Below are 26672 nucleotides of genomic sequence, written 5' to 3'. Positions count from 1 at the left end.
TGCGCCGAGACGCGGAGACAGACGCGAGCTGCTGGGTCTCAGATTAATCTTTAGGTTGCAGCCAGAGCCAGCAGGATGCCGCTACGTGTCGTAATGCAGGGCCCTGGGCCCTGGGGGTTCCGGCTGGTCGGTGGAAAGGACTTCGAGCAGCCGCTGACTATTTCCCGGGTAAGTTTTTCCCCTGTTAGCCGCTCTGTCGTTGTATAAAACCACCAGATAACCACACCTGTGCGCGCGCCACCCGACGAACTTTGACCCTCACTCACTGACACACACAGGCTCAACTCTTCTTCAGCGGGGCAACAAATAACACTAAAAAACACACGCAAAACCCGCTTTACAAACTATAACGGGTTAGGGTTTCAGTGAGTAGTAAAACCATAAACTAAATATAAACAGTAAAAAACAGACATGTTTTCAGGTTTGTTTTGATAAGAGTCAGCTAAATTGGGCATTCTAATGTCCATTGAGAAATTAATACATAAAGTGGGAGCACAGTAAGCAAGTAAGTTACCTCCAACTAATCAGAGCCAGTTTACCTTTTAATTTTGACATTTTAAGTTATTGTATCTTTGTTGAGAGCAAATGTAAAAAATGTCAAATTGATTTTCTTGGTCCTCTTTCATTGATTACTTGAGTATGATACAACTTTCTGTTGCTGTACAGGCATATGGGTTAAAAGTGTTTTCCAGTGTTTGTTGTAAAATTAAAGGCTCTTGTAGTTTCCTTATTTTTTTGTGAAATTGTTTCCATTTAGGCTTATGGATAGATATGTAAAATCAGTGCATATGCAACTGCGAAGGTGTAACAGTAAACTGGAAAAAGTTTTAGGGAAAGTTTTAACAATAACCTCTGTCTCCAATTATGAGAAACCAATTGGTGGGGACAGAACTTGACTACATCCAGGTCTTTCGTAGTATAACAACATACAACCAGAGCGTGTTTACATCGAGCGTGGTTACATCTTGCCTTCGGATTCGCCACTTGCCGGCAGTGATGTATACCTGCCCTCACCCATAACCCAGATCAACATGATTTTAAACATGCTGTTAGGACCCAGACTGTAAAGTATGGCCAGATTTTGCCTGGAAGGAAAGAAAAAATGGATTCTAATCAACAATTTAGGGTTAGTCCAACCCTAAATGGCATAAAAAAAAACCCTCTTTGGTTTCCCATCAGTGTTGCAAGAACCTTGTGGTTATGTATCTAAAAGCAGCTTGAAGGTCTACCGATTTCAAATTAAAGTGGGTTATTAGATTTTATTTATTTATTTATTTTGCTCCCCCAGTTTCCAAAGTAGGTGTGATGGAAAAACTCTGACACACAGCTAATGGTGGGCAAGATAGTTTGGGCTGCTTGAACAGTTAAATTTTGAAAACTCCCTCATACAGGTTGGAATCAAATGAAATGACATTCAGAAGAAGCTGGGAAGTGAACTATACACAGTGATATATTTTGACTGCTTACCATTATTTCACACTTTTCTCTTTTGGAGCATACAAAAACATGAAGTTGCAGTTTTAATTTTTGTTCCTAGACAGTGATATCAGTTGTGCCTGGTTTTCATTCTTGAAACAAATTAATTAAAACCTTTGGTTTTTGGTTGGCACGTCAAAAGTGCATGACCATTTCATACTGCAGTTGGTTTTTGACTCGGCAGTGATGTGGAAGAAAGCCGTGGGAGTGGGACAAAAAAAAGAGGGCAAGAGAGGGAACCGGAGAATTCCACAAAAAGTCAACTCTCACGTCATCTTTTAAAAACCAATGATTTGTTGACCAAAAAAAATCTAACTGAGGGTTACAGTTGTGGTGACGCTGCATGATGCTGATATAAAGGCACGGAACAGAAATTAGAGAAAACTTTTCCACGCTGATGTCACTGTGAAATGCAAGGAGAAATAAGACACGCTTCCTATCCTCACCTTTCACAATAAAGACATGCAGTTCTGCTACAATAATAAAGATAATGATAAAAAAATTTATGTTTGTGTGACGTTCTGGTCAAGTGGTCAGTGCACTTGCTTCCAAAGCAGAAGGTTCCTGTTTCAAGACGACCTATGTCCACTCTCTTTGTAACGTAGAGTTCAGGAAGAGCATCCAATGTAAAACTTGTACCAAATCAACATCTATATATGGAGTCTTCTGTGGTGACCACGAACTTTACGTGAGAAGCCAAAAGAACTTACTTTAATAATTATTTGTGTCACGCTTTCTAATCTTGTCTGCAAATGCTTGATAAAATAAAATGCAAAGCTTAAAAAAAAATCCTAAAAGTTTACATAATTAATCCTTTACTTTCGTCAGATTTCAGTCATTATAAGGATACTCTTCACACTGGCAGAGTTAATAAATTGTATATCATGATAAATATTTGCTAATATGGAAACAAATTTGTTTTTTGCCATATCACGTTGCCTTACTTATGTACACTACCAGTCTATTTTTTGACTGGTTTTGTATATGTGTCACATGATGCAATGCATTTCTAACATTAGAAATGGTCATAAAAACCTGTGGAAGGCCCATATTTTTTTATTTTATTTTTTCATTATTATTAAATAAATACGCCAAGGTAACCACATATTTAAAATATACCATATTGCTTTTTGGTGACACTGTCCTCTATTAAGAACAACTGCTTTCAAACAGTGCACTTAATGTTTAACATACCTGGGTGATATTTTAAGGATCAAGGAACAAAACTCTTTGAAACCATCAGTAAACAAGATCTGCATATTTTGTCTGAAATTTGTCCCGAAAAACACAAAACTGGTGATAGTACAAACTGCTTCATCTGTTGTAATGAATGCATTTCAAAAGTAACAAACCTTCAAATGTACAATGCAGTGTTTCCTGATAGAATAATGCTGAGTAGATCATGCAGAGATGGCTGTTTTTACTTTCAGGTTTTTTGTTTGTTTGTTTTTTAATGTGCCATATTGAAACTCTAAATGGATAAAATTTATTTTTTCCTCAAAGGTTTTTTGCAAATTTTCATATATATATATATATATATATATATATATACATACGAGGTCTCTTAGATAATAAACCGACCCTTTTATTTTTTTTTTTAACTATATGGATTTGAATGACATGCGATTACACCAATCATGCTTGAACCCTCGTGCGCATGCGTGAGTTTTTTCACGCGTGTCTGGTGACGTCATTCCCTGTGGGCAGGCCTTGAGTGAGATGTGGTCCCGCCCTCTCGGCTGAATTCCTTTGTTTCACACGCTGCTCGAGACGGCGCGCGTTGCTTTATCAAAATTTTTTCTGGACCTGTGAGGAATATCCGAGTGGACACTATTCGAGAAATTAAGCTGGTTTTCTGTGAAAAGTTTAATGGCTGATGAGAGATTATGGGGTGTTTCTGTCGGTGTAAGGACTTCCCACGGAGCGGGACGTCCTGCAGCGCTTCCAGGCGCTGTCGTCGGCACTGTTTAAGGACATTTTTTTAATGAGACGTGCGCGCAAATTCGCCGAGTCGTTTCTGTGACGACTCGGCAAATCTGTGTGCGCCGCGACAGGAAAAACACCTCCGTGTTGAAAACCATTTGTAGAATTCAGGCGGCTTTTAATGGCTTTCAACAAGTGAGTAATTGAGAAATTGTTTAACAGCTTGGGCATGTTCCAACTTGCCCGTTAAGATTTCCAACGGAGGTGTTTTTCCTGCCGCGACGCCCCGCGGTCGGGTCCAGCCCGACATGCGACTCTGCCTGCACGTTCTTTCATTACAAAATGACCGTTAACAATGGAATGTCCGAATAAACTCCTCATGCCGACTTCTTCTGAAAGTTCTCTGTTCTCTGACAACTTACTGCGTCAACAGAGCCTGAAATGTGGAAGTTTTCAACTTGAAACGGCGAGACGCTGCCGCCTCGAAGCGCAGATCGCCGTCAGGCGCCGTGGACCGTCCTTAAAGCGACACTACCAGACCAAAATCTCTCATCAGCCGTTAAATTTTTACCGAAAACCAGCTGATTTATTGAATGGTGTCCACTCAGTTGTGCCTTACAGTTTTGAAAAAATTTTTATCAAACAAGCAACAGTCTCTGAGCCATTCCTAAACAATGAAAAAAATCGACGAGCGGGTGGGCCACTCCTCACTCAAAGACTGCCCACAGGCGAATGACGTAACCGACAGGCGTGAAAAAACTCTCGCATGCCCACGAGGGTTCAAGCATGTCTGATGTAATCACACGTGATTCAAATCCATATGGTTTTTGAAAAAAATAATAAGGTCGGATACTTTCTAATAGACCTCGTATACCTAAGAAATCACATGTACGTAAGTATTCACACAGCCTTTACCATGAAGCACAAAACTGGGATCAGGTGCCTCCTGCTTCCACTGAGCATCTTTGAGATGTTTCTACAGCTTAATTGGAGTCCACCTGGGGTAAATTAAGTTGACCGAATATGATTTACAAAGGCACACATCTGTCTGCATATAAGGTCCCACAGTTGACAGTGCATGTTAGAACACAAACCAAGCATGAAGTCAAAGGAATTGTTGACCTCAGAGACAGGATTGTCTCAAGGCACAAATCTGGGGAAGGGTACAGAAACATTTCTGCTGCTTTGAAGGTCCCATTGAGCACAGTGGCCTCCATCATCTGTAAATGGAAGAAGTTCAGATCCACCAGGACTCTCCCTAGAGCTGGCCATCTGTCTAAACTGAGCGATCTGGGGAGAAGGGCCTTAGTCAGGGAGGTGACCAAGAAGCAATGGTCACTCTATTTTTAATAAATTTGCAAAATTTAAAACAAAACATTTTTTCATGATGTCATTATGGGGCATTGTGAGTAGAATTTTGAGGGGAAAAAAATAATTTACTCCATTTTGGAATAAGGCTACAACATGGAGAAAAACTGAAGTGCTGTGAATACTTTCTGGATATACCCTAATTATACAGACCATGTCAGCTCATTGATTCAGCTCTACACAGAAATGATCCAAATGTAACGTATTTTATTATATATATATTTTTTTTAGTAGTAGTAGTTTTGGACATCCTACGACTTATACTCCGGTGTGACATTTATACCAAAAATCACATATTTTCTTTTAACAGGTGGAACGTATCCGCCAGGATTTATATTCCAGAAAATATGGTACAGGAACTCTGAAATTGACTTAATTTAAACTTTTGTTACTGAGCTATGTCCTTTTTCCTGCAGTTCAAGCAATGTTACACGTGTTGAGAGTGCGACACCACTGTGGCAGTAACAGACAAGACTGGAGCCTTTCATTGTCTACTTTGCCTGAGTGGAGGCTTGTGTTCCTGTTACAACTGTTGTTCCAGTGCTCAGTTGACTCCACCCATGGAAAAGTGATCAGGAATTCCTGAACTGTGCCAAAGTCTTATCTCTGATGGTGTGCCTGCCCTCTAGGCAGACCTCAGCCTGAGCTACTGAGGATAAACACCACTCTGAAAGTGGGTGTGTTTACTGTCACTACAGACGTGTGGTGAATCAATGTCCTTGAAGGTCATAGATAACAATAGCACTTTAACAACAGTCTCTGCTTTGGAGAGAAGCTTTCCAAAATTATGTCTGTATACATTTTGTTTTCTGCATATTCAAAAGCTTTTAAAGAAATCTTTTGAAAAAAACGTGCTGTTTCATCCAGCTGTCTAAAATCTTATTCCAGGCTCATACACACTCCAAATAGTTGATCAGTAATAATCATTAAGACCAGCCTGGTGAATGTCCTGAAAAACACTGAGGTAAAGCTTTGGACGACATCCAATCAGTGTGGAAAATGTTTTTTCAAGAGTTCTGTTTGGGAATGTTTCTCCTTAGCGTTTACTGATACTGGTATCAATACCAGTACTCCTTATTGGTACAGATTTTTATAGTTAAATATGTTACAAAATTAATGACATAATATTATAAGGAGTTAAAAATTATATGGTATTTCTAGTCAAAATTAAGCAGACCCTGCCTTGCTTAGGTGTAGGCATGTGTAATGAGGGGGCCCTTAACAAATGTCATGTCAAGTAAGGCAAATTGAAAAATATCATAAAACTTAATCAATTATTAGTTTAATGTAGCTTACCTACATTCCTGAGCTTCATACAAGCTTCTTTTAATAGTTTGACTTGAAACTGATATCCTTGAGTGTTATGTAAAGGTAAATAATTAGCATTAGTATGAAATTAAGTGGGGCTGTAAGTAATGATTATTTTCATAATTGATTAATCAGTTATTTAGTTAATTAGTTGTTACGTACATAAAGTGTAAAACAAATGATGAATGTTGGTCAAGGTTATCCAGAGCCCAAGATGACTGTTGGTTTCAAATGTCTTGTTTTGACACTCAGTATATTACTAGATTGAGGAATAGCAGCTGGTAAAATAAACCAAAAAAGATTCGCATTTAAGAAGTTAAAATCAAAGAATTTGGTTATTAAAAAAATGACTTGATTATCAAAATGTTTATTAATTGAATCATTGATTTTAATTGTTTGCAGCTCTAAAATAAAGTGTTTTCGAACTTATTATTGTTACTTATTTGTGGGTGTGTGATGACAACTCAATATAGATGAGTGTTGCAATACCTTGAGGCATGGAGGCAGATGAGTTTTCATTTTGTCTAATTGCGTCAGTGTTTTGAAATCTCACCAGCACGACAGAGGCAGGAGTTGCAGGCTTGCTCATGTTATCCATGTACAGTAAAACTCTCATAATGGATTCAGGTGGACCAGTGAATTTTGTCCGTTATAATCAAAATCTGTTATGTATAAAATGGACAAAATCCGCTATATGTATGTAATGGATTAGTTACAGCCAGGAGGCACCGAACAATCTACAGGGAATCCCCAGCTCCTCATTTAATGACTGGGTCAAAACTTGATATGAAAAAAATCAACATCTGCCTTAAATAAGTGCAAATTGCTGGTTGAGCTAATAGGATTAATAAATGTAACAGTTTTGACTGTGTTGCATGCTTGGTTTGCAAAGTAAAGGTTAAACAATATCAGCATCCATTGGATTCTATGACATGTGACATATGCTACCCTGTAACATGATAACTAAGCATGATACATGATGCAAACTATTCCTTTTAAAAATCGTATTCACCCAACTAATAATTTGCATCACTTTTTACCAAAATTGGAGCAACTTTAACTTTTGACCCCTGTACAAATTGAAATTGACCTTTGTCACTGTTCTTGCTGTTTTTACCCCATAACTCCGGAACATTCATTCACAGATAGTCCAAACTATACCTTTTTGGAATCTGTATGATCAGACAAATAATATGGAATACGTTTCAATATGATTGGAGCATTTTTAAATTTTGACCCCGTGTAATACTTCAATTGACCCCTTCTTGGACGCCTATTGAAAGTTCACGTGGGTAGCCGGCATTTTTAAAAGAGTAATGTCTAAGGAGTATGTGTGCCAAATTTAGTGCTTGCATCACCATTTGAAGGATCCCTCAGAGCGATGTCCAGCTCTTGTGATAACCAGAGAAAATGCACACGACGGTCCCGGCTCCACACAGACATCCGTTTAGAAACGATGTGGTGGTTTCTTCCTCTCGATGTTGGCTCGGAGCGCGGCGCACCGTGCGCCATTGTGGGCCGTCCTTAAAGATTTCACTTTTAACAAGAGATTTTGTCATGGAAAGCTGCGCAGAGGCTTCGCGCATAAAGACCGATTCGCTTTGGAAGCGAGACAAAGGAACACCTCCGTTTCGGCGTGTCAGAGGACAAGTTTGGACTGTAATCCAAACTTGGAAAACTGTAGTAACACTCCTTATTCTCTGTGAAGCCCGTAAAATTTTCACCGAAAGCCAGATAAAATTTTTCGAATAGTTTCCAGCTGCCTGTCTCTAACAGTTTCTGAAAAAATTCTGATGGGGAAAAAAAAAAGCCCAAATCATTCCGCCATTTCCTCGCAATGAAACAACGACGAGAGGGGTGGAGCAGTGCTCACTCAAGCCTGCCCACAGGCGAATGACGCAACCGACAGGCATGGAAAACTCACGCATGCGCACGAAGGTTCAAGCTTGGCTGACGTAAAAACATATGAATCAAATCCATATAGTTTTTGAAAAAATAAAAAGGTCTGTTACTTTTCTCACAGACCTCGTATTCACTTATCTGCTGCACTAGTACCTTAAAATCCTGATTTATGCTTCTGCAACTCTGTAACTCCATGGCCATGCAATGACGTCTATGTGCGAGTGACCCTTTTAAAGTTCTACATCATGTTGGTGGGTCTCTTTATGCAGTTTACTGCAGGAACAGTGGCTTTTTTGGATCAATTTGTCCATCAAGCTCCACTTCTTTATACAATCATCAACCTCAAAACCAATGATATAGTAAATACAATTTCCTACATGAATTATGGATCATTTGAGCATCATATTCTGACTTTGTGTTGTGAAGATGGTCTTTCTTTTCTGCCAAACGTATTTGATCCGTGCTCGAAATGTAATCAGTAGACACACTGAAAATATTTAAAATATGACTGAAGAAGACGGGAGAGAGCAGCATTTTGTTAATAATCACCAGCCTTGAGTTATGCCCTGCCTGTTTAGGTCCCGTGTCTGAACACGGTTTGAAAAAAATAAATGGCCAATTTTTTAATCATATGTCCACACAGTCAAACACACTGCACTGTTATGTAGATTCTCTGGATGCTGCAGTAGCAGCTGAGATTTGAGTATGATTGATGGTTGGAGCAGCCATCTTGGAATGTGATCCGGGGGTGTGTGGGGTTCAAATGAGTTGTAATCCTGACTTGAGTGGTTGTTTCTGGGCAGGGTAACTGGGAAGTTCCAACCTCTGAGTAGAACTCGAACACATCATAATGTGAGTGGAAGTTGCAGCAGTGTCTTTGAGGTGCTTTACCATGAAGCAATTTCCAACAGGGAAAGCCACTGAATTTTTAGATACCCTTTTCAACAGTAACATGTTGAAAATGAAGCGGAAATACTTGTTATGGGCACCTCTACTATGACATTTCTCTAAAGCAGCCACAGTGATTTACTAGGCATTCCCTGTGGTGTTGTGCTGAAGCTACATTTTAGCAATCCATAACCAGCATTTTATAGCAGCTATAGTGTCAAGAGAAGATGGGCAACAAATCAGATTGTTGCACCTGTGAAGCAGATGGTGTACCAATCATCATCTCAGGACATCCTGATGATAAGGTCTGTTTTGTCATAGGTTACGCCTGGGGGTAAAGCCGCTGAGGCCAGCCTGTGTATTGGGGACATGATCTTGGCGATTGATGGTGAATCAACAGAGAAAATGACTCACTTGCAAGCACAGAACAAGATCAAGGGGTGCATTGAGGAGATGGTGCTTTCCATTGACAGGTAGGTTGAACATGACGTGCAGGTCTGAGCTACATAGCCGCATCCCTGAGAAACTCGAAGTAATATGAGACGGCTCAGTCAAAATCCAGGTGTTTGGGGAGTGGCAGTATGTTTGTTCCTTTTTTTTTTTTTTTTTTTTTTTTTTTTTAAAGGACAACAGTTTTTGGTTTGAGACTTGTACAGTATGTGTGCCAAATTGTGTTGTATCATAGCACTAGATAACTGTTGAAACTGATTCAGCAATCTCCCTGCAGACTGAAGGTTAGACAGTACGAGGTCTGTTCATAAAGTATAGGTCCTTTTTATTTTTTTCAAAAACTATATGGATTTCATTCATATGTTTTTACATCAGACATGCTTGAACCCTCGTGCGCATGCGTGAGTTTTTCCACGCCTGTCGGTGACGTCATTCGCCTGTGAGCACTCCTTGTGGGAGGAGTCGTCCAGCCCCTCGTCGGAATTCCTTTGTCTGAGAAGTTGCTGAGAGACTGGCGCTTTGTTTGATCAAAATTTTTTCTAAACCTGTGAGACACATCGAAGTGGACACGGTTCGAAAAATTAAGCTGGTTTTCGGTGAAAATTTTAACGGCTGATGAGAGATTTTGAGGTGATACTGTCGCTTTAAGGACTTCCCATGGAGAGAGACGTCGTGCAGCACTCTCAGGCGCCATCGTCAGCCTGTTTCAAGATGAAACCTCCACATTTCAGGCTCTATTGAGCCAGGACGTCGTGAGAGAACAGAGAAGTTTCAGAAGAAGTCGGTTTCAGCATTTTATCCGGATATTCCACCGTTAAAGGAGATTTTTTTAATGAAAGACGTGCGGGCGGATGCTCCGCCACAGGAAAAACACCTCCGTTGGAAGCCTTAAGGACAAGTTGGAACATGTCCAGCTGTTAAACAATTTCTCATATACTCACTCCACTGAAAGCGATCAAAAGCCGCCTGGATTTTACAAATGATTATCAACACGGAGGTGTTTTTCCTATGCCGCCGCACCGCGCCGGCTGCGTCCCGACGCATGTAATGAAAACAAAAGAACGCTCCAACACATCACTAGTATTTTGTTGCACCACCTCTGGCTTTTATAACAGCTTGCAGTCTCTGAGGCATGGACTTAATGAGTGACAAACAGTACTCTTCATCAATCTGGCTCCAACTTTCTCTGATTGCTGTTGCCACATCAGCTTTGCAGGTTGGAGCCTTGTCATGGACAATTTTCTTCAACTTCCACCAAAGATTTTCAATTGGATTAAGATCCGGACTATTTGCAGGCCATGACATTGACCCTGTGTCTTTTTGCAAGGAATGTTTTCACAGTTTTTGCTCTATGGCAAGATGCATTATCATCTTGAAAAATGATTTCATCATCCCCAAACATCCTTTCAGTTGATGGGATAAGAAAAGTGTCCAAAATATCAATGTAAACTTGTGCATTTATTGATGATGTAATGACAGCCATCTCCCCAGTGCCTTTACCTGACATGTAGCCCCATATCATCAATGACTGTGGAAATTTACATGTTCTCTTCAGGCAGTCATTTTTATAAATCTCATTGGAACGGCACCAAAAAAAAGTTCCAGCATCATCACCTTGCCCAATGCACATTCGAGATTCATCACTGAATATGACTTTCATGGACTGTGGATGACTGGATGATTGCTTTTCTTTAGCCCATTGTAAACTTGTTTTTTTCTGTTTAGGTGTTAATGATGGCTTTCGTTTAGCTTTTCTGTATGTAAATCCCATTTCCTTTAGGTGGTTTCTTACAGTTCGGTCACAGACGTTGACTCCAGTTTCCTCCCATTCGTTCCTCATTTGTTTTGTTGTGCATCTTTGATTTTTGAGACATATTGCTTTAAGTTTTCTGTCTTGACGCTTTGATGTCTTCCTTGGTCTACCAGTATGTTTGCCTTTAACAACCTTCCCATGTTGTTTGTATTTGGTCCAGAGTTTAGACACAGCTGACTGTGAACAACCAACATCTTTTGCAACATTGCGTGATGATTAACCCTCTTTTAAGAGTTTGATAATCCTCTCCTTTGTTTCAATTGACATCTCTCGTGTTGGAGCCATGATTCATGTCAGTCCACTTGTTGCAACAGCTCTCCAAGGTGTGATTACTCTTTTTTAGATGCAGACTAATGAGCAGATCTGATTTGATGCAGGTGTTAGTTTTGGGGATGAAAATTTACAGGGTGATTCGATAATTTATTCCTCAGAATTGAGTGAGTCCATATTTTTTTTCCCTCTGCTTGGTCTAAAAAAGTAACTTACTGACTGCCACAATTTTTTTTTCCTGATTTCTTATAGTGTTTCTTAAAGCCAGAAAGTTGCCATTTGAAATGACTTTAGTTTTGTCATGTCTGTGATCTGCTTTTTTTTTCTACAAAATTAAACAACTGAATGAACATCCTCCGAGGCCGGTGATTCCATAATTTTTGCCAGGGGTTGTAATTGCACCTGTTTGAACATGACACCTGTCCACATACTCAATTAATCGCGCTCCAACCTGTCCACCATGGCCAAGACCAAAGAGCTGTCTAAGGACACCAGGGACAAAATTGTAGACCTGCACAAGGCAGGAATGGGCTACAGGACAACAGGCAAACAGCTTGGTGAGAAGACAACTGTTGGTGAAATTATTAGAAAATGGAAGAAACGCAAAATGACTGTCAATCTTCCCCGGTCTGGGGATCCATGCAAGATCTCCCCTCGTGAGGTAAGGATGATTTTGAGAAAGCCCAGAACTACACAGGAGGACCTGGTCAATGACCTGAAGAGAGCTGAGACCACAGTTGGAAAGATTAGTAACACACGATGCCGCCATCATTTAAAATCCTGCAGGGCACACAAGGTCCCCCTGCTCAAGCCAGCACATGTCCAGGTCTGTTTGAAGTTTGTCAGTGACCACCTGGATTGTCCGGAGGCGACATGGGAGAAGGTCATGTGGTCAGATGAGACCAAAATAGCTTTTTGGTACTCCACTCACTGTGTTTGAAGGATGAGAACAACCACAAGAACACCATCCGAACCGTAAAGCATGGGGGCGGAAACATCATACTGTGGGGTGCTTCTCTGCAAAGGGGGCAGGACAACTGCACCGTATTGAAGGGAGGATGGATGGGGTCATGTATTGTGAGATTTTGGCAAACAACCTCCTTCCCTCAGTAAGAGCATTGAAGATGGGTCGTGGCTGGGTCTTCCAGCATGATAATGACTCCAAACACACAGCCAGGGCAACTAAGGAGGGGCTCTGTAAAAAGCATTTTAAGGTCCTGGAGTGTCCGAGCCAGTCTCCAGACCTGAACTCAATAGGAAATCTTTGGAGGGAGCTGAAACTCAAAACCTGAAATATCTGGAGAAGATCTGTATGAGTGGACAAAAATCCCTGCTGCAGTGTGCAGTCTTGGTCAAGAACTACAGGAAACGTCTGACCAAATATCAAGGTCTGTTTTTCTATTGTATCAAATAATTATTTCATGCAATAAAATGTAAATTAAATATTTAAAAATCATACAATGTGACTTTCTGATTTTTTTTTTTTCTTCATTATGTTTTTAGATTCTGTCTCTCATAGGTGAGATGAGCAAGATAACGTCTTATCTTACCCATCCCTAGGAGATGGGTAAGATACTTGTATTATCAATAATATCTTGTAGATATGATCGATGCCATTATTAATTCTGCTTATCGATTCCTTTATCAATACCTCTTGTGAATTTTCTGGGCACTAAAAGTAGGCTTTACGGGTTTTCTATGTCAGCAACATTTTGAGTCTTAAAAGTAAATAAATATGAACTTGGTCACTGGACCCTTGATCTCTGGACATAAATAGAAATAAACAATCTCTAGTTTTTTGTTTTTGTTTTTTTGTCAAAAGCATTTCCTTTCAGACATTAATGGCACACTGTCACTCCATACAGTATTGTTCAGAATAATAGTAGTGCTATGTGACTAAAAAGATTAATCCAGGTTTTGAGTATATTTCTTATTGTTACATGGGAAACAAGGTACCAGTAGATTCAGTAGATTATCACAAATCCAACAAGACCAAGCATTCATGATATGCACACTCTTAAGGCTATGAAATTTCTTTGTAGTCACATAGCAGTACTATTATTCTGAACACTACTGTACCTCTGAGCTGAGCTCAGCCGGCTGTGCTGCACATCATCATCATTGTAATTCATAAAGAACGCAGGGAGGAAAAAAGTTTGTCGATTGTTGTTTATTATTTGTATTACAACATTTGGAAAGAGGTGTCATTTGATTTAAACGGTGATTCGCTTTGAAGTTATTAATTCCAACCGGACTCTAACTTGACTCGGCAGACAGCGGCGCAGCGTTTGGAGCTGTGTGAATGGAACGGAAGACGTTTCTTGCCTGTAACAAGACAAATGTCCCAGTTAGTGATTTTAATCCACACAAAAGTAACTCATGATTGACATTTTTAAATGGCTTTGAGAAGGGTTAAGAAGTGGATATGCCACTTCTGGGAAGCAGAGACCCAACAATGCAGCTGGTCGGAGTACTGCTTCGTTGGGTCAAGCTTCAAACCGTAGCCGTTACAGAAGTGGTTGATTACAGACCCGCTGCAGGGTCTGTAAATCAACATAGAGAAATAATCATTTTTCTCGACAAAGCCCTCAAAACAACAGCTGCTCTGAAGGACTGATAAGGGAATCGTTAAGCAAAAAGGCTATTGATGTCGGTGGATCGAATAATTTCTGAACTATTCTCAAAAAGAACCAGTTTTCGATACCCATCTCTAATTGTACCTACGATAAAAATTACAGAGACCTCTCTGTTCTTTGTAGATGGGCAAACTTCAACAAAATCGACTGGATCAAAAGCTTATTTGCCTCAATGCATTTCTAAACAGGCTATTGACATGAAATTTTCAACAGGTGCCGGTAATAACCCACATAATCCATACATGCAAAGAAACCAAAACAAAATAAGCACAGAAATTAAGATATGTGTAATAAATTTAAATGACAGGGAAAAATGATTGAACACGCTTACTGAAAATTATTTACTACTTAGTACAAAAGCCTTTGTTTGTAATGATGGCTTTAAAACACCTCTTGTACACTGCCTTGCAAAACTACTCGGCCCCTTGGTATTTCACATTTTAATTTATTTATGCCATTTCAAATATAAAATGTAATCAGGCTTTTCAGTATAAAAAAATTGTAAAATTATCTTCCTTAAACTCAAAATAAGTCTCTACAACTTGATATAAATTAATTAAAAATATGAAAGCCAAGATGATGGGTTGCGTAAGTAATGGGGCTTTGGTATAATACCTTTTAAATAACCAGTTCTCAGTTTTCTTCAGACTGGTCAGGGGATGGATACATGAACATTTCCAAGTCACTGAATATGTCTTGGGCTTTATTTACATCAGCTATGAAGAAATACGAACAGTATGGCACTCTATGGTAAATCTGTTTGGAGAAGACAGTTCTCAAAGACTGAGTGACTGTACCAGAAGAAGAGTGAGGAAAGCCACCAAGACATCCAGGCAACACAGAGGAAGTTATAGGCTTCTGTGGCTGTGATTGGCAAAATTGTGCATAGTGCATGTTTTGCACTTTGTATCCCCAGTTATTCAGCTTCATGATGAAGAGGTATAGAGGAGGATTTTCTTTGACCAAAACATTAAATCTTGCATCTCAGATGTACCTTCTGGCAAATTGTAGCTGGACTTTTAGGTCTTCTTTTTAAGAAAATCCTCCACCATTTTTTTTTTTTTTTATCCTGCCACATTTCTCCATGTAATGTGGAGTTGCGTCAGGAGGGGCATCCGGCGTAAAACCTGTGCCAATTCAACATGCAGATCCACCTTGGATTTGCTGTGGCGACCCCGAGTGCAAACACAATTATATTAAGTCTGACAGTGTTGTCTTATCATGATGTGGGGCTGAAAAACAGCCCCACATCATGATGTTCCCAACTCCAAACTTCACTGGTGGGATGGTGTTTTTGGTGTGATGTTCAGTGCCATTTGACCAGTGGTGGGCACAGATCCGCTAACTGCTTATTAGCAAAGCTACCTTTTTTGTTAGTATTCTATGGATTTTGAGCCAAAATGCATGGAACACATTGGATGGGACTGTAAATGGCATCCAACTGTCACATGGTCACCATTCAGTGTGCTGAATCACATTTAACAGAATTTTCAGTTTTGCAAATGCCTGTTTTTTACATATTAAAAACAAATGACATTTACAAAAACACATTTATTTGTTAAAAAAAAAAAAAAAAAAAAAAACGTTACAGTAACGTGCGTGTTTTGTGTTGTGTGTTTTTGTTTTTTTTTGTTTTTTACAAATAAACAGCCAACCAGTGATGGGGAGGCTCATTTTCCCATAATGTCTTTTGGCATCTATGAGTTTTAATGCTCAAACCTTCAGAAGTAGTGGATTAATTTAAGGCTAATTGATATTTGTGATATTTTCAGTTTGTAAAAATGACAGAGTTGACGTTAAAATCAGTAAAACAGCCAGAATTGGTTTGGTTTTTAAATCAAACCATAGGTCAAACCTGCTTTGCCTTTTATGCCTTTTGCCACACATTGGGGGGACTCTGTGTTGAATGTAAATTCCTCTTCCTTGCAGCAGTGGGCAGGGTGCACAAAGACAGAAGCCCTGACTCATTGTTAGTGTTGGGTTTATTATCGCCTTTGATTCTACTCAGAAGTGTCAGTGGTAACGGGCTTGTCAGTAGCTGATAGTGTACCGGAGTCAATACTAAAAGTTAGCGGTTAGCTGTAGCTTCCGCTAATTTTTTTTTCTTCAGTTTATCGTTAGAAATGTTAACTTTTCAGTTCGCGGATTAGCGGTAATCAAAGCTAACTTTTTGGTTAGCTGTGCCCACCACTGCATTTGACCTCCAAACATTGTGTGTATTATGACATCCAAAGAGTTCAGTTTTGGTCTCATCTCACCAGACTATATTCTCCCAGTATTTCATAGGTTTGACTACATGTTGTGCAGAAAGCTTCAACATGAGTTTCTTAAGCAGTGGGGTTTTGGGTGGTGAGCGTGCCTACAGGCTGTGGTGGTTGAGTGCATTGCTTATTGTTTTCTTTGAAACAATTGTCCTCTTGCTGTCCACAAGTGGTTCTTGGGCCTTGGACAACTTTTCTGATAATTATTTACACTCCTCTGTCAGAAATCTTATGAGGAGCACCAGCTGGTTTATGGTGAAATGATGTTCTTTCCACTTCCAGATTATGGCCCCCAGTGCTCACTGGAACATCCAAGTTGAGAAATTCTTCTGTAACCAATGCCATCAGTATGTTTTGCAACAATAAGGTTCTGAAGATCTTGAGAGCTCATTGTTTTTACCCGTCATGAAATGTTTTTTGTGTGACCCCTTGGTAATCAGTTGGGACTGTACCAGGTGATATTAATTTGCAGTCAAGAGCCAAAATTGCTTTCTAATGCAGGTTCCGTGAATTGGAAACTTTAGAATTGTCCAGGTGTCACTTGTAAAAGAGATTTCAATCTCAATGAGACTAACCTGGTTAAATTAAAAACAAAAAATTACTGATAGATTTCAGCTGGTGTCTTCCTTTCCATGCCTTTTTGCTCCTCCCTTTCTTCATGTGTTCAGTACTTTTTTCCTGTGTCATATCACATTATTACACATAACTTAATTTCTAAAATTATTTTTGGTTTCTTTATATGTATGTATTACTTGGGTTGTTACTGGTATCTGTTGAACATTTCATGTCAGCAGCACCTTTAGAAATATATTTACTGAGAAAAATGACGTGTTAAATATGTATTTTACCTGCTGTATGTGTTTGATAGTTCTGTCCGGTGAATCCTTGTGTACCACTCAAATGACTTTGTGTCAAGTGGGTGGTTACTTGGAGAGATCCATATAAGGCATACTATTAGTATTGTGAGGCAATGTCAATTAAGGCACCATAACCATGTAATATTAATGGAAGGCCAGAGGAAAATGTAAAAGTTTAAAAAAGGAAAATTTAGATATTTAGATATACTTTAGTATACACTAGTAGTGTTCTACCTTAGATTTGGTATGTATAATAGAAGATATACCTTACTGAATTTTCATGTGATTTCTTAGTTGTTTTTATAAATTTGGGGGAGAAAAAAACTTTTTCACATTGTCATTATGGGGTATTGTGTGTAGAATTTTGAAGAAAATGAATTTCATCCATTTTGGAATAAGGCTGTAACATCACAAAATGTGGAAAAAGTGAAGCTCTATGAATACTTTCCAGATGCACTCTGTTAGTATTGTGATTATGTTCTTTTAAGGTGCTGTCATGCTTGAATATGTGCCGAGTCATTAATTTTAATGCCATGTCATGCCTGTAATGTTGCAGTTTGTCTGACTCGGGCTTTGCAAAAGGTTGATTAATTGCATAGAAACCTGACACTAAGAATGTTTCTGAGGCTTTCTTATTCCTTGTTCTTCAGATCAGAGATTAAAATGTGGTCTCCACTTGTTTCCGAGGAGGGGAAGACGAATCCGTACAAGATGAATCTTTCGTCAGAGCCACAGGTGTGTCAGCTGACTGAAGTGTGGGACTTTTAAATTACTGCAGCACTCTGTCATTTAGAGTGAAAACGGGAAATCCCATTTATATGTAGCCATGATGTCTATGAACGCTTGTATGTTCTTGCCACCGCACCCGCAGAGGCTTGTGGAGCTTCCTGCTACTGCCAGTGATGAAGTCATTGTTGACTTTTCAACAGGAGGTATCCTAAGAGACAGTAGTTTATCAGCCAAGCCATGAGGTAATGTTGTTCCTGCCCACAGAGTGGAACACTGAAGCCTAAGTTTGAGATCATGTGAAATAGTGTGACATGTCCCAGTCATTGTCATGTACTTTCCACAGTTTGAAGCACTTGTTTGCTGTATTGATGCTTCTTCACTGTTCAGAACTTTTTGTTGCAACAGTGGTCCATCCACGCCTGTGCTTTCAGCTGTGTGTCATAAATGTTGTTGCTCACTGGCTGAGACTGGCCTCTTCTGAAATTAAGTCGTTGCTTGAAGCATGAGCTACATTATGTGGTACGTCCACTGACCCTCAATTAGGTGGTGTTCATGAGCTCACTCTGAAAATATGCCAGTGTCGTGACGCGTTTGTGTTTTAAAGTCTCGCTGGAATGAAACGTCTGCTTTCCAAGTTGATTTGTGTCCTTGCTTCAAATGAACTGTTGTTGTCAAATATGTCACAACAGATGGACAGGAGAAGACTGTATGCAGTCCAGAACGGGGAAAAAAGTTGATGATTTTAAGGGATCATCTGTGAATGACAGCAATGATCCGCAGCTTTTAAACGGTTTAGATTATTTCTTTATGCAACAGACTCGTCTGCCTCCACTGGAGCTCAGCTGACTGCAGCTGAAGGTATTAAAAATGGACTTTGGTGTTAAAAATGGTGTTTACCACTAGCCATATTTGAAGAAAATATAGGATGTCTCAAAAAATGTACCCAAAAGTACTCTGAAATATGAATACCAGTAAATGGTTTTACTGGGAAATAATGTTTTTCTCATTTCAGGAACCCTAAAGTTTGTTCTGCAAGACATTAAAGTCCAGGAAAAATGTTGCAGTTAACCCAAATTCGGAGAACAAAAATTGAGTTCTGTGCAACGCATCCTAAGCGCTGACTTGCATCTCTTTCCATACAAAATCCAGTCTCAGAGTGAACTAACTCCCCATCAAAAGGCAAGGAGACTTGAATTTGCTAGGTGGTTTTCTGGAAAACTGGAGAGGGATGATTTGTTTCTTAGGAAACGTCAGATGAGGAAGTTACATGGATCATGTGGTTTAAAAAAAAATAAAGGGTTAAAACATGCTTCAGCCACACCGTCATGCGGAAAATGTCTAATATTAATTGGTTTTTCTGTGCTTTCAAAATACTTTTGGTACACTTTTTTGAGACACCATATACACTCAAAAATATAAACGCAACACTTTTGGTTTTGCTCCCATTTTGTATGAGATGAACTCAAAGATCTAAAACTTTTTCCACATACACAATATCACCATTTCCCTCAAATATTGTTCACAAACCAGTCTAAATCTGTGATAGTGAGCACTTCTCCTTTGCTGAGATAATCCATCCCACCTCACAGGTGTGCCATATCAAGATGCTGATTAGACACCATGATTAGTGCACAGGTGTGCCTTAGACTTGGTGTTCTTGGATGTATGGCACAACAATGGGCCTCAGGATCTCGTCATGGTATCTCTGTGCATTCAAAATGCCATCAATAAAATGCACCTGTGTTCTTCGTCCATAACAGACGCCTGCCCATACCATAACCCCACCGCCACCATGGGCCACTCGATCCACAACATTGACATCAGAAAACCGCTCACCCACACGACGCCACACACGCTGTCTGCCATCTGCCCTGAACAGTGTGAACCCGGATTCATCCGTGAAGAGAACACCTCTCCAACGTGCCAAACGCCAGCGAATGTGAGCATTTGCCCACTCAAGTCGGTTACTACGACGAACTGGAGTCAGGTCGAGACCCCGATGAGGACGACGAGCATGCAGATGAGCTTCCCTGAGACGGTTTCTGACAGTTTGTGCAGAAATTCTTTGGTTATGCAAACCGATTGTTTCAGCAGCTGTCCAAGTGGCTGGTCTCAGACGATCTTGGAAGTGAACATGCTGGATGTGGAGGTCCTGGGCTGGTGTGTTTACACGTGGTCTGCGGTTGTGAGCGTGGTTGGATGTACTGCCAAATTCTCTGAAACGCCTTTGGAGACGGCTTATGGTAGAGAAATGAACATTCAATACACGAGCAACAGCTCTGGTTGACATTCCTGCTGTCAGCATGCCAATTGCACGCTCCCTCAAATCTTGCAAACATCTGTGGCATTGTGCTGTGATAAAACTGCACCTTTCAGAGTGGCCTTTTATTGTGGGTAGTCTAAGGCACACCTGTGCACTAATCATGGTGTCTAATCAGCATCTTGATATGGCACACCTGTGAGGTGGGATGGATTATCTCAGCAAAGAAGTGCTCACTATCACAGATTTAGACTGGTTTGTGAACAATATTTGAGGGAAATGGTGATATTGTGTATGTGGAAAAAGTTTTAGATCTTTGAGTTCATCTCATACAAAATGGGAGCAAAACCAAAAGTGTTGCGTTTATATTTTGTTGTGTATAAAGACGTTCAAATAACTGCAAAGTTGACCATATTAGCATGTAAATGAATGAGTCCTTGGGATGTGTCGCCAAGATGGAATAAGTTCCGGGTCAAAGTGCCATCAGTGAATACTCTCTTGGGCTTTCCCATGAATAATAGAAGAATAAATGCCAATAATAAAAAATATGCTACTACAGTGCACAAAAATCCCAAAATTAAAGAGCCGACGATTCAGGAAAAAGGTATGACTTATACTCCGTTGTGACTATGTGGAGGAACTACAGCTGGTCTGTGGTTCAAAATGATGTGATTTCCTGTTCTTGTTCCTTCCTCACTAAGTCCAGCCTACTTTGAAATGTTTCACTCATTGGGGTTGAGATAAGGGTGACGCATCTCATTTTATGTGGGTATGTATGTCATAAATAGTAACGATGCATTGCGTAAGTGGCTGTATTTCAGACAGAATGTATAATTTTGCTGTATTTTAGTTTGTAACGTATGACCTTTCATGTTAAAGAAGCAGCATCAGTTGAAGCCTTCAGCTGGGCATTTGTAAAATCTCATTTTTCATTTGCAAATATTGAAACTTCAAGGTTGTATATTTTCAAGTGTTATCATTAAACAAATTCCTCAGTATACCTATGCGGTGGAAGGACATGGATATGTTCAAAATGAGAGTCTGACTGAATGCTTCAAAAGTTATGTTTGCCATAGCATGACACAAGTGTGCACGTTTTAGTTGGCATGTACGTCTTTGTCATACTGCGGTAAATGCAAAAAGGTTCAACTGTACGTCTCTGCATGTAATTAACAGGAGGTGAAACAAATAGGCTCCGCCCACAACCGGAGCGCTCTGCCATTCACAGCTTCTGGTTCCAAAGTTTTGACCAACCAGTACAACAACCCTGCTGGTCTGTACTCCTCAGAGAACCTCAAGGACTTCAACTCAGCTGTGGATGAAGTTCAAAGCTTGGCTACAGCCAGTGACCCCAGCAACAAGTAAGAAAAACCCTGAAATGACAACTTCACGGACACTACTGCAGACACGGTACTATTACAGCCTATTCCAAAGCAGGCAGTAGACAGCATCTGTGTTTTCCATGTACACAAGCATTACTTTAGCGGCTACACAAACACAGGTGTGTCTGCTCTGAAGCATCAGTACATTTCCTAAGTAATAACTGAAAAATATTAAAGAACCATGTTGCATAGTCCTTGCGTGTCAAAGTATTTATGCTATTCCATGTCAGCAATGGACACAGAATACCAATGAGTCACATAGTTTCAGTGACGTTTAGTACCTCAGCGTTGCCAAATGTTTGATAATCAAGGCTTTAAACCAGATGTTTTGCCCAAATGGTTCATTCCCGAACAGAAATGGTATTTTAACATTTCTGGTTTTGGGTTCCACCCCGAAATTGATGTTCCCGAACAGTTAAAACAAAAAACTATATATATAATTTTTCGAATCAGTTAATAACATTCCATGTCATCTGTGTGACACTGAAAAAGCTGCATATGCCAGGCCTGTATGTGGCACTGTAACGCTCCCACGAAAAATGGAGAAGACAATAAAGCATTTGCATAAGGAGCTAATCAATGTAGTGGCAGAAGCAACAACTTTCCAAAGTGGCACAATGAGTAAAATAAAGCCTTTTAAGAGACAGAGGGTTCACACTGATCATCTGAAATGGACCTATTGTGTATTTAAAGCAAAGCAGTGTGTTTCATGTATTTATAAAAAAAAAAAGCGCTGTGTTACACTCTGCTTCGCTGACAGAGCGAAAGAATGCGCACGTTCAGTGAATAAAATTTAACTGTTCAAAAAATGCCTTTATTCTGATTTGTCAGTTTTCACCAACAGGGTGATTAGTGGATTTATCAATGCAGCTTTTGTGGAAAAGCTGCACTCCAGCACCACTTTTCCACAGGTTGTGTTCACTCAAACGCACAGCCACTTCACTGAGGACCTCGTCGACTGCCTGCGCTTATGGTCTGGAAAAGCTCCAAAACTTGTAACGATGTGGTAAAATAAATAATTACCTGGGAAAACAGAGGGGGAACACCCTAAATTTGAAAATCCACATGATGGCACAGCACCGTTGTCATTGCTTAGGATGAGCCCTGAATGTTAATGCTAGCCGTGTCCAATGTTTGCTTTACTGTTCAACGCAGCACAGAAAAGTGAGCAAACAGATACAATTATTGTTGAAAACAAACATTTTTAAGATGTGTAGGCTACAATATTTACCTCTTATGATAACTGAGACTGCAAAACAGCATGAGCTTCTTGATTGTTTTCTGGTCATATATACTCAACAAAAATATAAACGCAACACTTTTGGTTTTGCTCCCATTTTATGAGATTAACTCAACGATCTAAAACTTTTTCCACATACACAATATCACCATTTCCCTCAAATACTGTGCACAAACCAGTCTAAATCTGTGATAGTGAGCACTTCTCCTTTGCTGAGATAATCCATCCCACCTTACAGGTGTGCCATATCAAGATGCTGATTAAACACCATGATTAGTGCACAGGTGTGCCTTAGACTGCGGTGAGGTGGGATGGATTATCTCAGCAAAGGAGAAGTGCTCACTATCACAGATTTAGACTGGTTTGTGAACAATATTTGAGAGAAATGGTGATATTGTGTATGTGGAAAAAGTTTTAGATCTTTGAGTTCATCTCATACAAAATGGGAGCAAAACCAAAAGTGTTGCGTTTATATTTTTGTTGAGTGTATGTAAGTGTCTCCCCACACGATGTGAATGGCAGGAAGAAGTGAACCTCACCAGGTCATTGTAAACGGAAACCTTTTCAAGAACACAAAAAGACTGTGTTAACCGGTTGCCATTATTTTAAATAAACAATTCTACTCTGGAAAATAAAAAATATAAAGTTTGTGGTTTCTTTTTTGTTACTAGCAAATTCCAAAAGTTTGTGGTTTTCGTTCCATGAACCGGCCTTGATGATGATTGCTCTATTTGTATGGTAATTTGGCCATTCTGAATGTTCCCAAATATAGAATAATTTTGGTGTAATTTCATATGGAAATAATTTTAAAGTGTTGCAGTTCTTATTTTAAATTATATCTACTGTAACTATCAAAGCAGGCCTTCTGAAAACTGGTGACACAGCCTTTGTCATGATGGTTGTGTCCTGGTGTACAGTAGAGGTGGGCGGTACTCCAGTGTCACAATACTGATGATACAGAACACACATTTGGTCCCCCGATTTTATTTTTTTATTTTTAAGGATCGTGTGTGTGTGTGGGATCATATAGTGCAAAAAAGTGCATGTCTGTCTGTGTATGTCTGTTCTTCAGAACACATCCACGCTTCTATTATTTAAATTACTACCCTGAATGAAAAGAAACTGAGTGACCCAACACATTGTTGGGATGGAAAAACAGGTTTTCTCCGCTTTTCTCTTCGCTTTGCTTGTGTATGATGTCATGAGTTTGCGCTGGTCTTCCCACAGACGCAGAACTCCCCTACGAGAGCTCTTCAGCTGGATGTGGCTGCTAGTTGCATCGCTCACAATTCTTTGGCACTCCTGTGACATCACTGCACTGCTGTCTTTTTTTTTATTAAAATAAAATCTCTCAAAGTAAAATTTGACGTGTGAAAGTACCAGCCCGTTTTTTTATTTAAATTTTGCAGCAAGGAAAAGATTTATATTTTCTTCATGTCTGTAAAAGCAGGCAGGACATCACACCTTGTCCAAAGATGGCGATAATCCCAGTCATGTCCACCACTAATATATTTAAATTTCAGCAGCTGGGGGAGTGACCGTCTGTGCATATTTGAATGATGGGAGGATGTATCCTCTCCTGATCAGTATACGAGGTCTGTTAGAAAAGTATCTGACCTTTTTTTTTTCAAAAACCTGATGGATTTCAATCGCATGTGCTTCCTGAGCAAACCTTGAACCTTCGTGCGCATGCGTGAACTTTTTCACGCCTGTCGATTGCATCATTTTCTGGTAAGCAGCCTTTGTGTGAGGACGTGTAGTGCGCTCGGCGGATTTTCATTCCAAGGAAAAAGACGGAACGACTGGAGCAGCGCCACATCAAATTTTGCCAGAAACTGGGCGACAGCCAGGTGGAAACCATTCGGATTATTCAGACGGCTTTCGGTGACTATCCTATGGGCATCACACAGAGCAAGGAGCGGTACAACCGTTTTAAAGACGTCCGCACAACGGTGGAGAGCGAGCCGCGCTCCGGGCGGCCATCAACATGCTGAAATGACCAGATCATTTCCAAAGTGAATGCTGTGGTGATGCGGGACCATCGTGTGACTGTCCGAGAAATTATGGAAGAGGTGGACATCAGCACTTTTTCGGTACATTCCACTGTGACAGAAGATTTTGCCATGAAAAGAGTGGCGGCGAAATTCTTTCCTGAAGCTTCTGATGGCGGAGCAGAAGCGCCTCCGTGATGAAGTCTCATAGGACATGCTGTGACATGTCCACCTCTTCCACAATTTCTCGGATAGTCACACTACTGAAAAGTCACCGAAAGCCGTTTAATCATCCGAATGGTTTCCACCTGGCTGTCGCCCAGTTTCTGGCAAAATTTGATGAGGCGCTGCTCCAGTCGTTCCACCATTTTCCTTGGAATGAAAAAACGCCGAGCGCACTACACAAGTCCCACACAAAGGCTGCTTACCAGAAAATGATGCAGTCGACAGGCGTGGAAAAGTTCACGCATGCGCATGAAGGTTCAAGGTTTGCTCATGCAAGCACACGTGATTCAAATCCATCAGGTTTTTGAAAAAAATAAAAAGGTCCGATACTTTTCTAACAGACCTCGTATGATTGCAGCCTTGGTCCTTCCTGAATTGTCTCTCTGTGTACATTCCTAAACCTGTCTGTCCTCATCCTTTCCAATGAAAGCCGCAGCATCTTCAGGTCTGCCGTCTGTCTTTTTGTTTGCACCACTGCCTCTAAGCCGTACAGAGTAGCTGGTCTCACTACCATCTTACATTATAATCTTTCTCTTTCACTCTTGCGGTTATTGTTCTATTGCAAAGCACTTCTGTTCCTGAAGGACACCTGTCCTATACACTTGTATTTCTACTGTGATTTATAAGAACTCAGAATGTATGCATTTATATTGTTGTGTGCATCTTTTTACATCCTGTTTTGTGCGTGCACAGTCGTTCATTATAAATGAGGCCCAAGGTCTTCAAAGAAGTCTTTGACATGTTTCTGTGCTGTGCACTGATGTAGAAATTAACATTACATTGTTGTTTTGCAGAGCAGAAGTATCAAACTCAGGCAAGCGACCCCCTGTAGCAGTAGATTCAGAAGTGTACAAGATGCTGCAGGAGAACCAGGAGTCTGACGAACCTCCTCGACAGTCAGCGTCATTCAAAGTCCTTCAGGAGATTCTTGACACAGGTACACATCCTACGTCTGACTCACCACTTAACATGGTTTTTCTTCATCATTGTAGTTTTTGGGGTTTTACTGCATTTATTTATTTACTGCATTTATAACATTTAAAATGACTTCTAAAGGAAATAAATATTCCGTGTGTGTGTGTATTCTGTAATGTAGAAGTGGGGAGACATCTCTATTTGTTCCAAACCGTACCACTCTGTCTGTATGATGTCTGTTGTTAGGTGATTCTGATAAACCATCAGGATTCAGGAGTGTCAAAGCACCCACGACAAAGATCGGATCAACAGTGGGAAATGCAGAGAAATTGCCCGTCTGTGACAAATGTGGATCTGGAATTGTGTAAGTATTATGATTATGAGGATGTTTGTTTTACAGTGCAATCAGGAAGAATATTTTTATTTAATCTGAAGCCAGAGATGTTGTTATTGCAGCTCTGTGTTTATTTTTTATTTTTTTCATACTCACTCCAATCAAGGGTCATGGGGGGGCTGGGGCATATCTCAGCAGACATGGTGAGAGGTGGGGTACAACCTGGACAGGATGCCAGACTATCGCTCGGCCACATATAGACAGACAAACCCGCACACTTAGTCAATTTAAAGTTACAAATCCACCTAACCTGCACATCTGTGAATGTGGGAGGAAGCCAGAGCATCCGGAGGGAACCTACACAAACACGGGCAGAACATGCAAAGTCCACACAGAAAGGTCACAGGTGAGAAGCGATCCTAGAACTTTGTTGCTGTGAGGCAA

The 26672-nt window shown here is 40.1% G+C and overlaps 1 protein-coding gene across 1 annotated transcript; it reads left to right on the top strand.

Annotated features, from left to right (window-relative positions):
* On the top strand, nt 1-26299 carry pdlim1 (PDZ and LIM domain 1 (elfin)). The gene is made up of 6 exons (XM_034185376.1): nt 1-168; nt 9187-9338; nt 17803-17887; nt 21318-21502; nt 25774-25916; nt 26141-26299. Exons 1-6 carry the CDS (start codon nt 76-78, stop codon nt 26260-26262), a joined length of 780 nt encoding a protein of 259 aa, XP_034041267.1. The 5' UTR covers nt 1-75; the 3' UTR covers nt 26263-26299.
* Nucleotides 26300-26672: the final 373 nt, after the last annotated feature.

This window comes from Thalassophryne amazonica, chromosome 13, assembly GCF_902500255.1.
Source record: "Thalassophryne amazonica chromosome 13, fThaAma1.1, whole genome shotgun sequence".
Classification (NCBI taxonomy): Eukaryota; Metazoa; Chordata; class Actinopteri; order Batrachoidiformes; family Batrachoididae; genus Thalassophryne; species Thalassophryne amazonica.
Note: the sequence above shows the minus strand (reverse complement) of the source record. Positions and strands in the feature narration are given on the sequence as shown.

Bases quoted from the DNA above. Each gene is read 5' to 3' on its own strand.
- pdlim1 (XM_034185376.1), top strand. From the start codon at position 76: ATGCCGCTACGTGTCGTAATGCAGGGCCCTGGGCCCTGGGGGTTCCGG. The intron at 17,888-21,317 runs GTGTGTCAGCTG...TGTAATTAACAG, and splicing joins ATCTTTCGTCAGAGCCACAG to GAGGTGAAACAAATAGGCTC. The intron at 21,503-25,773 runs GTAAGAAAAACC...GTTGTTTTGCAG, and splicing joins GCCAGTGACCCCAGCAACAA to AGCAGAAGTATCAAACTCAG.